The following is a 12,550-nucleotide window of genomic DNA, read 5'->3' on the forward strand; positions in this document are numbered from 1 at the left end:
TTCAAACATTTTTAACAATTTGAACCTGAAAAATGTGATGTGGATTTGTAAACATCCAGCCAGAGACACCAGGTAGGTAAAAATCTATTCATGTCTTCAAATGGCCTAGGCAAATTCAAAAGGTCACTACAGTCCTCCGAGTTATATTTGAGTAAAAAAGGCTCATTCTGTATCTCTCAGTATCGTCTCTCCGTATCGTCTCTCCGTATCGTCTCGCTGTAATGTGTTTTTGTCCCGTAGCTCTCTGTGTGCTCCGATAATCGCCGCCTCTGAACTTCCTGTCTCTTTCCTTCATCACCTCTCGGGTTATTAATACATTCTCTGACCCACATTCCCAGCCGGTGTAATTATTGTGTCATTCACCGTTTTCGGGCTCGTTCTGACAACGCCTCCGTGATTAATGAGTGTGATCATTGCAGGTGGCCGCAGCTTCAGCCTGATTAACTCGCTCCCGCAGCCAAAGTCATCTGTGTGGCGCAGCGGGGGAAATTTCCTGCTGCACTTTCTGTTCGCCCAGGAAAACATGATCATTCTGCTGCTCTTAAACGCTAAAACCTGGTTTTCAGATGTTTAAATGAAAGGATGAATACCTGCTGAGGTTAATGTGCACTGTTAGCGCCTCTGCAGTCAGATTATTTCTGAGGGAATTATAAATACCTGAGCCATTAATCCTGAGAGGAGCAGCAGATGGGAGCTTGTTACCGCGGCTCTTCTCTCACTGTTTGGTCGTCTCTCTGTGACCTTCTCATATGTAAAAATAGGGAAACGTGATCTCATGATGACGGCTGTGTTTTCAGACAGAAACAAGGGGCTGCAGGTCTGACAGCATCTCTGAGGAATATAATGTTTCTGTCTGAGCTGCTTGGGTTTAAGAAGCAGCAGAGTAAATTTATCCGTAATGGAGAGAACAGATCGGTTTCATCTGCACTTGGACAACTGAGCCGTCCGCTGAGATGGAGCCAATGTGATGTATGATAAGAGAGGAAGTTCAGATGGAGCTGCACTGAAGGGTCAAGAAACAGGAATATTTCAGATAAATTAGTCTTAATCTTGACATCTGCAGCTAATGGAGATGTTTAAAGTTACTATCCACTCCAGGTTTTGACTTTAATTTGGCTCCTTTGCAGCATTTCTTTCCTCTTTTTCTGTGAATGAAGCTGTAAAACATAAACCATCTCACTGAAATGACCTCAGCTGTTTATTAGTGGAAATCCTGTTACTTATAACTGTAATATTTCTAACATAAGTTTAAATCCTGCCAACAGCGCCAAAAAAACGCCACACTAAAGGATGTTTTATTAAACAGAGACACTTTCAGGTAGAAGATTTTTGTTATTATTAAACAGACACTGAAACTTATTTGTTAAAAAATCTGACATTTCAAAGATTCTTTACCCACTTATTGTTGTGTATAAAAAAAGTATTTACACCCCCGACCAAATGAAAATCAGAGCCTAAAATAATCCTAAATAATAATTTAAAAAATGTATTTTTATTACCTTTTGACACGTGCTTGTAATATTTTTAATCAGAAACGTTTTCTTAGGTTTTTGGAAATGTTGTACTTCAGCAGGAATTAAAGTTGAGGTTTGTTGAGCTGCATTCACACCAGCTGTGTTCAGTCCACTTTCAACGGACTGCAGTCCGTTTGCCTGGAAAGTCCGGATCCTTTGGGAAGACGTGAATGTGTCACCAAACTCTGATGGGACAAGAAAGTGAAATCTGGTCCGTCCAAAAACCTCAACCTCAGTTTGGTTGAAGTTGAATGCATATGTGAACGTCAAGCAGACCAGAAACCGCTCTAAAAGCAGGAAGTGGGCTGCAGCACAGGGCATTCCTGGTAAATACAACCAAAGCTAACATGCTAGCCTAGCGCTAGCAGCAGAAATGGCTCCTGGTCTTTAGCCTAAAGAGAAATCCTCCCACCGCTAAAATCTGACGCCTCCATCTTGTTTCCATCTGGTGAAGAAGGAAGTTGCTCTCAGTGTCTTCAGAGGTTTTTGTGTCATTTCCTTCAGTGGTTCTTGGTGCAGCGCCCCCACAGGCCAGGAGGGGAACAGGTTGGTTTGACTAGAGAACCTCAGCAGCTGGAGGAGGAGCAGATGAAGAAGGTTTGGTCCCAAATTAAACTGATTCTACTGGAATATCAGGTGAGAAAACACTGCTAGTTTCATTTTATTATTTAATTAAAGTTTCTTAGCACAGCCAAGAAGCCTGTAGATGCATATTTGACACAATCCATGAAATGGAGCTAATACTAAATAAACACTTTTCCATCATTTACCATGTTGTAAAAATTACTCCAGAACGTTGTTACAAAAACTTTAAAATACTGCTGTTGTTTTTAAGTCGTTGTGAGACCAGATCCACATTTCTCAGTTAATCTCAGGTTTCTCTGTCAATCTCAGGTTTCTCTGTCAATCTCAGGTTTCTCTGTTAATCTCAGGTTTCTCAGTTAATCTCAGGTTTCTCAGTTAATCTCAGGTTTCTCAGTTAATCTCAGGTTTCTCTGTTAATCTCAGGTTTCTCTGTTAATCTCAGGTTTCTCAGTTAATCTCAGGTTTCTTGTCGTTATTCAGGGTGAGACGGAGGTCCCATCCGTGGCTGTCACCAAATCTCCCCAAGGACTTGGGCTGGAAGGCCTGGAGATTGAGCCGGATGCCTACGACATCCCCGCCGACCTCTCCTCCGACGAAGAGTACCTGAGAGACGAGGAGCCGGATCCGTCTCGAGCCGCTCGACTCAAGAAGTCCATGGTGAAGAGCACGGAGACCCTGAAGGCCGCCTTCTCCAAGGAGAACATGAGCAAAACCAAAGACAACCTGGGCACCAAGTTCCACAACCTGGGCGAGAAGGTGATGCCGCCGGAGAGGAGGGAGAAGATGCACCAGGCGGGGGAACGGCTGAAGCAGTCCGGCGAGCGACTGAAGGAGAACATCGCCAAGAAAGCCCCCACCAAAGAGACCTTCCGCATCAAGCTGAAGAAAGAGCGGGCCGTCGCCGAGGGCCAGGAGGGGGCGGAGGGCGAGGGCGAGCCGGCCAAGGAGGAGAGCGCCGCGGAAACAAAGAGGGAGGGGCCGGTGGAGGAGGCCGGCGCCACCCGGGTGTCAGAATAACGACCAACCAGGAACTGGGACACTGGAGGAACGAGGGCTGAGATCTCAGATGATTGTCTCAATTAATAAAATGACTACGGTCTAAATCTTGATTGATAAAATCTGTGAAATGAAGCCTTGGTATTTATGTAAAGGGTGAGACGTGATCAGGTTGTAGTGAGTCCAGACGGTCGGAGAGCCGATGGAGGGAAGGAGGATGACAGGAAGGATTCTGAATGTTGACACTAAATGTACATATAATCTGCACAAACTTCCAGTTTCAGAAGGTGAAATTGTCTTCAGCTGGTCTGACTGGTTTCTGTCTGCGAACATCAGCCTGAGCTCAGAGAAACAACCGATAGAAGAAACAGAGATTTAATAACTAGAAGCTGAACGCTGCCTTCAGATCGCCACACAGGTTAGTTTCATTCAGGTTAGAAAAGTTCAGGATTCTGACATCAAAACGGTTTTTAATGCAACAAAATCAACATTTCTGCTCATTTCCTCCACATCTGGCCTGAGAAACGGAGAAATCTGCAGTTTCATGGAGTTTTTAATAAACAGCAGCAGCGACCTGCAGCAGGATGCAATTACTGCAAGATTCAACCCTGTTCTGAGCGGCACACAGTTAATTCACCTGGATGTTTCTGAGGTCGCTGCTTTGATTGGACTTTAAACTTTCTGCTCTTCCATCATCAGAGGCTCTGAATTAATCCAGTAGAAATGTGGCTTTTAAAGGAAATTCATTAGTTTGCTTTAGGAGCTCATCTTTCTGTGTCATATTGTTTTATTACTTTTGTACTGCTGCTCTTCATTTACTGCAGTAGAATAAGTTATTTAGGTTTATTTTGGGTATTTTCGATCATATTTTAGTCTGAAATCCATTTTTTTACAGTTACTCAGAAAATCCTAAATGCTCAAACAGGAATAAAAACCAAACTGTCAGTTTCTCTGTAATGTTTGTGTTTTGACTTGTATAACAAAACCTGGATCAAAAAATAAAACATTTGTTACGTAACAGTTTCATTTTTACTGTCATTATTTATTTGGAGAGGAAAAATAAAAATGATAATTGGTTTGTGTTTAGCTTCACCTGGTCAAAGAAGCTGGTAGTTGGTTGGTTTCCTGTTGGTTTTTATGTTTGTTGATTTGGTTATTTAGTTGGTTTTATGTTGTTTTTAACAGGCTAATTGGTTGATTAGTTATTTATAAGGTTCTTTAATTAGTTAATTGGTGTTTTGCCTGGTTTTACCAGAGGATAGTTGGGTTATTGATTTATTCATGTTGTGGTTGGTTGGTTGTTTTCATTCGTTATTTCATTGGTTTATTTGTTTGTTTTGATTGGTTGGTAGGATTTTGGTTGTTTTTTAACAGGTTGGTTGGTTAGTTTGGTTGGTTAGTTAGTAGGTTCTTCAGGTGGTTAACTGGCGGTTTGGATGATTGGATGTCGTCCATTCAAACCCGTCTCTTTGTCTGATGTTTGGTTAGTTTGCTTGGTGAGTTATTGATTATCCTCTTTTGTTTTTTATCCATTAAACCATTTATTCATTGTTCTTTCTTGCTTTATCTTTCTTTAGTTCATTTTGTTCTGTTTTTATTTATTCACAATTAAAAGAAACAGATCCGTCTGTGGGATAAACCGTTTTCTGTCTTCCTGACTTTGACTTTTTTCTCCAGATTTGTGGATTTGTCAGTAAGGTCTGTTTACCAGCAGCAGAGAGTCAGAGGCTGAACTTCAGCCCCAGACCAGCAGAGAGCTGAAGACAGACATGGAGAGGAGTCCTGGGGAATCCTCTCAGTAAAACATGTTCTGCTCTGAAGCCGAGCTCACTGCGCCTCGTCTGAGGAGGAAACACCAAATATGAAAACATTTAAAAACCAACAAAACGTTAAAAGACTATTTATTGTATTAATGTCTCTTGGAAGAAAACACAGACACGTTTATACGTGTAAATGTCTTTAGTCATTTAGTTATTTTGTAACTATGTTATGTTATTTTTCAGATTTTCATCTTTAAAACCAGAATTTGCTCATAACTTTCTGCCTTTCTCAGCCTGATGTCATTTCTGAGTATTAATTTCCCCCCCATGCCCTCCTGTAGCGCCGCCCCTGGTTTGAAGCTTTCTGCATGTCAATGTGCTGCAGTCGCTGCTTTAAATGCGATCTGCTCTGCAGCTCTGACTAATTCCAGCTCCAGTTTGCCTTTATAAGCAGATATTACCATGTTTCACCTGCTGCAGCTCGACAGACATCAAAGCTGCAGAAGAAACGGCTGTAATGAATTTCTCCTCAGAGCCAAATCCTCCAATCCACCAAAAAACATAATTTTGATTTATTTCAGCACTTCAGAGAGAAAGAGCGGAGGACGCGGCGGCGGACTGATTGCTTCTGCTTCATCTGTTTGTTATGCATTAGCTGAGCACAATTGAACTCTTGAAGCAATCTGCTGAACAGCCTTGGGTGAAGACAGGAGAGAGGAGCTCCATTAAGACGTTTTCATTTTCCCTCTCGCAGTGTGAACACTTCTTCTGTGTCACAAACACTCGAGGACTCTGTCTGAGATTAAATTTGTTCACAGGTGAAGCCGGAGCAGAAGGCTTCAGGAAGCTTTTCATAAAGTCAGACGCTGCTGCATTCAGCAACTCGTGTTCCTGCTTTGTCTCCTCTGACAGATACAGAAATACAGAAACCCATTTCTGCTCCACACAGAGAGCCAACAACACAAACCTGCAACAACACGAAGCAGAACAAGAACTGGGAGTAAATTACCTGAGAAAAGAAACGTGTCACCAACTGAATCAGCTTTAGAAGATGCCGTCAGGTTTAGCTTTATTTCAATAATCTGCATCAAACTGGACAAATACTGTCATTACTGGACACAATGCAAAATAAAAACATTGTTTTTAAGTTAGCCCTCTCAAAACTCATAAACTCTAATTTTGTAAATAATAATAATTTGTAACAAAAAAAACTCCACACTGGAACTGCAAGATATTTTAAAAATCCAAAATGAAAACAACAAAAATAGGAAATAAAAACTACACAAAACTGAAGCTATAAATAAAATAAACTGTTTCTGCAACCAAAAAAAAAAAAGAATCATCAGAATGGAGATTATTGAGCTCATTTTAATTTATCATGCATTAATTGGTTGTTTATTGCGACATGTTTTCTTCTTCAGGATTCTTCTGTCTTTTTGAGAATCTTTCCACTTTATCAGTGAAAACCAGATGAATATTTAAGGGTATCAGAGCAGAAAAAGATGTGAATGTTTTAATTTTTTTTAACTGTTTCTTCTTTATTTCCCCTTAAAATTATGCACTGACTTGTCTTCATCAATTAAAGTACCACTAAAATATATTACAGTTTAAAGTAAGAAAACGGAGAAAAAGCTGAAGAGGTGTGAATATTTTTGCAAAGGAACATTTATTCTCCTTTCCAGCAGAGATTTGTGACTTATTGCTGCTCTCTGGAGGTTTTCCAGATGCAAACGGGCCTCCTGCTCAGAACATCGTCCTCCTCCTCAGCCTGTTTCTGTGTGTGGGAGCGAACAGCGCTGCCTGTCAGTCAGCGTTCAGGGAACATAATGACCCGCCAGGCTGCTGAAGAAACGGTAAATCAGCGTTTGAAACAAGTGGCACCTTCTGCAGAGAGACGCAAACATTAAAACCAGCTGGAAATACCGCCCTCTAGCGGCCCACCGGAGAACTGCAACAAGAAAGATTGCAGGGGAGGAGGAAGAGTTCAATTTAAAAACTTTACTAATCCCAGAGGAAAATTAAATTGTTGTAGTTCATATTTTTACCTTTGAAGCGTTTTTGTCAAGGTTGATGGACGAAATAAGAATCTCCTGTAGCAGTCTGTATCACGGTGGCTCTGAAGAAGCCTCTGACTGAAGATGTTAAAACACATTTTTAGATCACAGTCTGGGTGTGAGTGGAGCCCCCTAGTGGTCCGCCACTGCAATATTCTGCTAACTTATTGAATCTTTCAGTATTTAAAAACTTAAAACTTAATAATTTGATATTTTCATTAGTGTTTTATTTAATATATAAATTGTTTTAGAGGTATTGGCTTCTTCCTGGTGAATGGTCAGTAGCACACATTTTATAATCGTAGGAAGCAGTAATAGGCACGCTTTAACTAATCCAGAGCCAATTTGGTTCTTTAGCACATTAGCAGTTCTGCTAACTTTGAAAACAATAGACTCTAAATCTCTAACTTACTTCTAGTTGGGTAAAGTTCAACGTCCATTTCAGTTTAGTTGACTGTTATTAAATGCTTATATTAATGCTCTTATTTTGAAGAGGGTGAAGACTTGTTATGCTGTTTCCTCTCCTCCTATTTTCTTCTTTTCCCAAAAGACTTTGTTTCAAATGAAGAAACATACAAACAGTAGAGAAATGGAGGATAATTTGCTTATGCCACCATATCTATTTATGTGCTGTAATTCCTGTAAATAAATAAGACAGTTAGCATTTTGCATAAACACACTGATGTGTTATTTTTCCTTCTGCAGAGATATTTTATAAAATAGCCAGCTAATTTGGGTCAGCAATCTGGTCTCTTTTATTATTTTCATATCTAACTGTTTTCTGAGGAGAGTAAAATGACCAGATCATCTTGACTGAACGGTGGAAACTGACATTTAGAAACATTTATTTCCCATCCTCCTCACCGCCTTGACAACCACGTCAAGCCCCAGGTGCTAATTTATCGCTGAAAGCGGTGAAAACCTGTCACCTATCACCTCTGTTAGGTAATGATCCTCAGATTGGAGATATTTCTGTGCGGCGGCGCATAAATAGGCCGAGTGACTGATGCCCAGCAGGTCCGTGGGCCGCCTGCCGGGCCTCAGGCGAGGCGGGGATCATTACCGCCTCGCTCAGGTTAAGCTGTGGATCCGCCCTCGTCTCCTCACCATTAGCCCTCCATCCAGCAGCAGCCGGCCCAGCGGCTGACTGGGTGTCTGGTACACAGTTTTTACAGTCAAACTGTCTTCAAATCCACCGATTTAACTGATCGTCATTAGTGAGACAAGTTCTGTAAAAGCAGGAATTCAGGCAGTTTGCTGCTTAAAGGGCTCATCTGTTCGCTAACATGATGCCAAGGTGCAAAGACATCAGCAATGGATGATCAATATGGGATGAAAGATTATTTCCAAACACCCAAAGTGCAAAAATTAGTCAGAAGTAGAAAAATCTTAGCAATGAACTCAAATACCCAAGAGCTCCATCTTAGACTCTACAGGCTCAGTTAGCAGGTTAAAGGTCATTAGACGGCAATTAGAAAAATAATAAGGTTGAAGGAGAAAGTCTGTATTTGACTCCTCCTAGGGGGCAGTGTTTTCATGGAGCAAAATAATTTTAGGTTAGATTTTTTTAATCAAACATTTTTACTGCATCCAGTAAAAATGCATGAAGCTGGCAGGATTTTTCTCTTTTTGTGGGCTCTCATCATCACCCAGCCGGGTGAGGCTGCAGCTCAGCAGGCGTTGTCAGCGAGGCGGCGCTGCTGTCGGTGAACCTGTCAATAAAAGCTCCGACAAGCAGGCAGGGAGCAGCGAGCAGATAAAACAAACACCCCTCCCTCCTTCTGCACACCTCCTGCTGCACCGCCGGGGAGGAGGCATGAATTATTCACCGACACACACATGAACACACACACTGAAGGCGTGTGAAGGTGTGAGGAATCACTGGAGAATACTTTACAGAAGGAGAACAATGATGCTGCAGAATAAAAAACAACACAAAGGGAATTAGCAAATATTTGAAATTCAGACATAGTATGAAAAATAACAGTTAAGGGACAATTTTGCATCAGACAAAAACATGAAAATTAAAGAACAGAATTGAGTGCTTTGATTGAATGAAAATTATTTGCAGTCAAATTTCAATCTTCTTTCATCTCCTTTCTGAATTTTACCATGCAGTGATTAGCAGAATAATAGCATATCATTTTATTACATATCCTTCCAATTAGTTATCGAAAATGTATTGGGGAGCATTCAAACATTTTTAAAATTTTTATTTCTAGTATGATATCAATATTAGATAACCTAAGAAACAGGGCAATGTTTTTTAATAGGGCACGTTTTTATTCATTTTCTTTTTTTAAGAGAAGTGATGAAAGACGTTATTTTCTTTAGCTCCGTATTGTTATTAAAGTGAAATTTTACTCTAAGTTAAAGGAGTGTAATTGCACTCTCCTGCACGGCAGGCGGCGATGTGCAGCTTTAGTTTTTGCAACCCGTCAGTAAAACAAGAGAAGAAGAAAAAGGAAGACGGTTTAGCTTCTCCGCCGTGTCAAACCGGTGTCTTTAAACGATTCTATGAGTTTATTATTAGGAACACATATGTACTGTTTAGACTTTTAAACGTTATCAAAACAGAAATCTTGAATATATATATTTAAAATTGGACCTAAAGATTAAAACAGGTAGTAGCTAATTGCTAGCAGCTAACATTAGCCACATCCACAGCTAGCGTCGGTTAGAGCTCTGTTGCCCTGGCAACGGACGAGAGGAGCATCAAGGAGGCCACGAACCGACTCCTCGAACCTCATTTAGCTGTTTTTACCATTATTATTTTTAAACGAAAGTCTCCGGATGGCTGAAGAGGGAAGAAGACGCGGAGAGGAAGAGGACCGGGGCCCCGGAGCGGCTCACCGGGGGTTTGTGATGATGGAGGACCTTCTGGAGAAGCTAAAGCTGCTCAACTACGAGGAGGAAGTTCTGGTGAAACACAACATGAAGAGCCTGACCAGGTGAGACGGACAGGTGAACAACAGCTGATTAAAGCAGCTTTCTGTTTATTTCAGGAGTAAATAAACAGATAAGAGGTGTAGATGAAACAAAATATGGATAACTAGAGACCATAATGACATTTAAATATTAATAAACATGAAGCAGGTCTGTTTTTAGGTTCATTAGAACATTAAAACATGGAGATGTTCTGATCCAGGAAATGATCTACCACTTTGGAAAACATTCTGATTTATGATCTCCTTGATTTATCACTGAAATATCGAGAGTTCCTGGGATTTTCTTTTGTTGCAAATTACTACATAATGTTAGGGTTTTATAATGTCAGAAAATATCTCTAGAAAAATTATTCCTATAATTTTTAGGCATAAATGAAGGCGGTTAACAAGCAGCTCACTAAATTAACATTTTCTCTCAAACATTTTATTTTTTATATATTTGTTTTCATTTTTTCTTGGCCTGTTGCAATAACCAATAAATCTATTAATAACATGATAAATTAAGATGAACTCAATAACTCCCATTTGCATAATTTATTGTTTTTTTTCTTTTCTCTCTCTACCAAAAACTGGATGACAAAAGTCTTCGTCACTCTGTTTTGTTGTTTTTTTAGTATGTAAAACGCTATCAAATAAGATGCATTATTATATTATAAATTATTCAATATTGCAAATATTAAATAATGTGAAATTAATTTAGAAATTTTTGCATAAATTTGCTCCTCTGTGTCTACATAATTTTCTTTTTTTTTCTGTGATCTACATTAACCCTGAATTTAAAAAGACTAAGGAAATTGTGTGAAGAAGTTCTGGTTCTGGACTGAATTTGTAAATGATTGTTATCATGGTATTAATGTGAATCTCCAGGCTCTGTTTCAGTTTCCTTCCGTTCTAATCGTGTTCGGTCCGCCCTGCCAGGCATTACTTCGTCTCCAGTCCGTACCTGGCGTCCAACCCCGGCGAGCAGTTCTACATGTTCACCATCATCGCTGCCTGGCTCATCAACGTGGCGGGGCGCCGGTTCACCGAGCCGCAGGAGTACGACGAGCCCAACGCCACCGTGTCCAACATCCTGGCTGAACTCAGAGCCTTCGTAAGTCCAGCAGATTTAAACGATGGCTTTGGAAACGGATCGGTCCAGGTTTGTTTTGTTGGAGATTCGAAGACGTTTTGGACTCTGTGTCCTTCAGGGTGTGAAGGTGGACTTCCCTCCCTCCAAGCTGAAGTCGGGCTCCGGGGAGTTCGTCTGCTTCGTGTTGGACCGTCTGGCTGAGGAGGCGCTGAAGAACAGAGGCTTCACTTTCAGACGGTACCGACCGGTCCTGAAATCCACCAAACCTTGGACCCGACAGGATGTGGGAGGGTTTCATTTCCTGTTTCTGTTTCAGGCCAAACTACCCTTCAGAAAACACAGAGGAAGAGTCGGTGATGGACGACGACGCAGAGCTGACGCTCAGCAAGGTGGAGGAGGAGATGATTGTAGGTCTATTCACCAAATGGTTCTGATGAACCAGAACCCAGGACTGCTGCAGGTTCTGTCAGGACGGTCCGACGGGTCTGACTGTGTCTCTGACCTCAGGAGGAAGCCGACGATGAGGAGGAGAACGTGATGGACCTGGAGGCGCTGAAGCTGCGCAACGCTCACGCTGTGAGGCCAGAGAAGAAGAAGAGTTTCCTGTCAGTCTGAACCCGACTTCCTCCCTCTGATCCGGTTCTGTGTTCTGGCAGGAAGCAGAACCGAGCTCCAAGCCGGACGACATCCTGGAGTCCACGGTGGACGCCGCGGAGTGGAGGCTGGAGGTGGAGCGGGTTCTGCCGCAGCTCAAGGTCACCATCAGGACCGACCACAAGGTCAGAACCCACCTGAACTCACCTGGGCCGCAGCGGACCCGTTCGGTTCTGATGCTGGTTCTGACTCTGCTCCGCTTCTCCAGGACTGGAGGATCCATCTGGACCAGATGCATCAGCACCGAGACGGGATCAAGACGTCACTCAAAGACACCAAGGTGGGTGGATCCGAACGGACCCAGCAGGTTCTGGACGGACTCACCTTGTTCTAGACGGACCAGCTGGTTCTGGACGGACCAGCTGGTTCTGGATGGAACAGCTGGTTCTGGACGGAACCGGCTGGTTCTGGACAGACTCACCTGGTTCTGGACGGACCAGCTGGTTCTGGACGGACCCAGCGGGTTCTGGACGGACTCACCTGGTTCTGGACAGACCAGCTGGTTCTGGACGGTCCGTTCTGGTCGGACTCACCCCGCCGTGTTCTGTCCTGTGTGTCTGCAGAGCTACCTGGACAAGCTGCAGGAGGACATCGGGAAAACTCTGGAGAAGGTGAGCAGCAGAGAGAAGTACATCAACAACCAGCTGGAGCCGCTGATCCAGGAGTACCGCAACGCTCAGGCCCGGCTCAGCGAGGTGAGACCCGCTGACCCACAAACACAAACCAGAACCCGCCAACGGTACCGGGAGCTGATCGGACTGTCCTCCATCAGGCGAAGGAACGCTACAGGCAGGCGAGTGTAGGAGTGATGGCGAGGACCAGAGTACTGGCTGAGGTCAGTGAACACACCACCATCAGTCAGTGAACACACTATCATCAGTCAGTGAACACACCATCATCAGTCAGTGAACACACCACCATCAGTCAGTGAACACACCACCATCAGTCAGTGAACACACCACCATCA

General features: G+C 42.5%; 2 protein-coding genes across 4 annotated transcripts in view; both read left to right on the plus strand.

The window, feature by feature from the left end:
* cavin4a (caveolae associated protein 4a) overlaps positions 1 to 3,208 on the plus strand; it is a 10,113-nt gene extending 6,905 nt beyond the window's left edge. Inside the window, exon 2 of the mRNA XM_007577900.2 lies at positions 2,580 to 3,208. Within this exon, the coding sequence (XP_007577962.1) occupies positions 2,580 to 3,116 (537 nt within the window). The 3' untranslated portion in view covers positions 3,117 to 3,208. The remainder of the gene's footprint in view (positions 1 to 2,579) is intronic.
* Positions 3,209 to 9,333: 6,125 nt separating this feature from the next.
* ift57 (intraflagellar transport 57 homolog (Chlamydomonas)) overlaps positions 9,334 to 12,550 on the plus strand; it is a 5,115-nt gene continuing 1,898 nt past the window's right edge. The window contains exons 1-10 of one of the 3 annotated variants that reach the window (XM_016663968.1): positions 9,337 to 9,448; positions 9,696 to 9,860; positions 10,776 to 10,950; positions 11,048 to 11,166; positions 11,246 to 11,336; positions 11,437 to 11,505; positions 11,586 to 11,708; positions 11,792 to 11,863; positions 12,147 to 12,278; positions 12,356 to 12,418. In XM_016663968.1, coding sequence (XP_016519454.1) covers positions 9,703 to 9,860; positions 10,776 to 10,950; positions 11,048 to 11,166; positions 11,246 to 11,336; positions 11,437 to 11,505; positions 11,586 to 11,708; positions 11,792 to 11,863; positions 12,147 to 12,278; positions 12,356 to 12,418 — 1,002 coding nt within the window. In that variant the 5' untranslated portion in view covers positions 9,337 to 9,448; positions 9,696 to 9,702. Of the gene's footprint in view, positions 9,861 to 10,775; positions 10,951 to 11,047; positions 11,167 to 11,245; positions 11,337 to 11,436; positions 11,506 to 11,585; positions 11,709 to 11,791; positions 11,864 to 12,146; positions 12,279 to 12,355; positions 12,441 to 12,550 lie in introns of all 3 variants that reach the window. The other 2 variants (XR_001659570.1, XR_001659571.1) reach the window with 2 other exon arrangements.

This window comes from Poecilia formosa, unplaced genomic scaffold, assembly GCF_000485575.1.
Source record: "Poecilia formosa unplaced genomic scaffold, Poecilia_formosa-5.1.2 Scaffold459, whole genome shotgun sequence".
NCBI classification, from domain to species: domain Eukaryota; kingdom Metazoa; phylum Chordata; class Actinopteri; order Cyprinodontiformes; family Poeciliidae; genus Poecilia; species Poecilia formosa.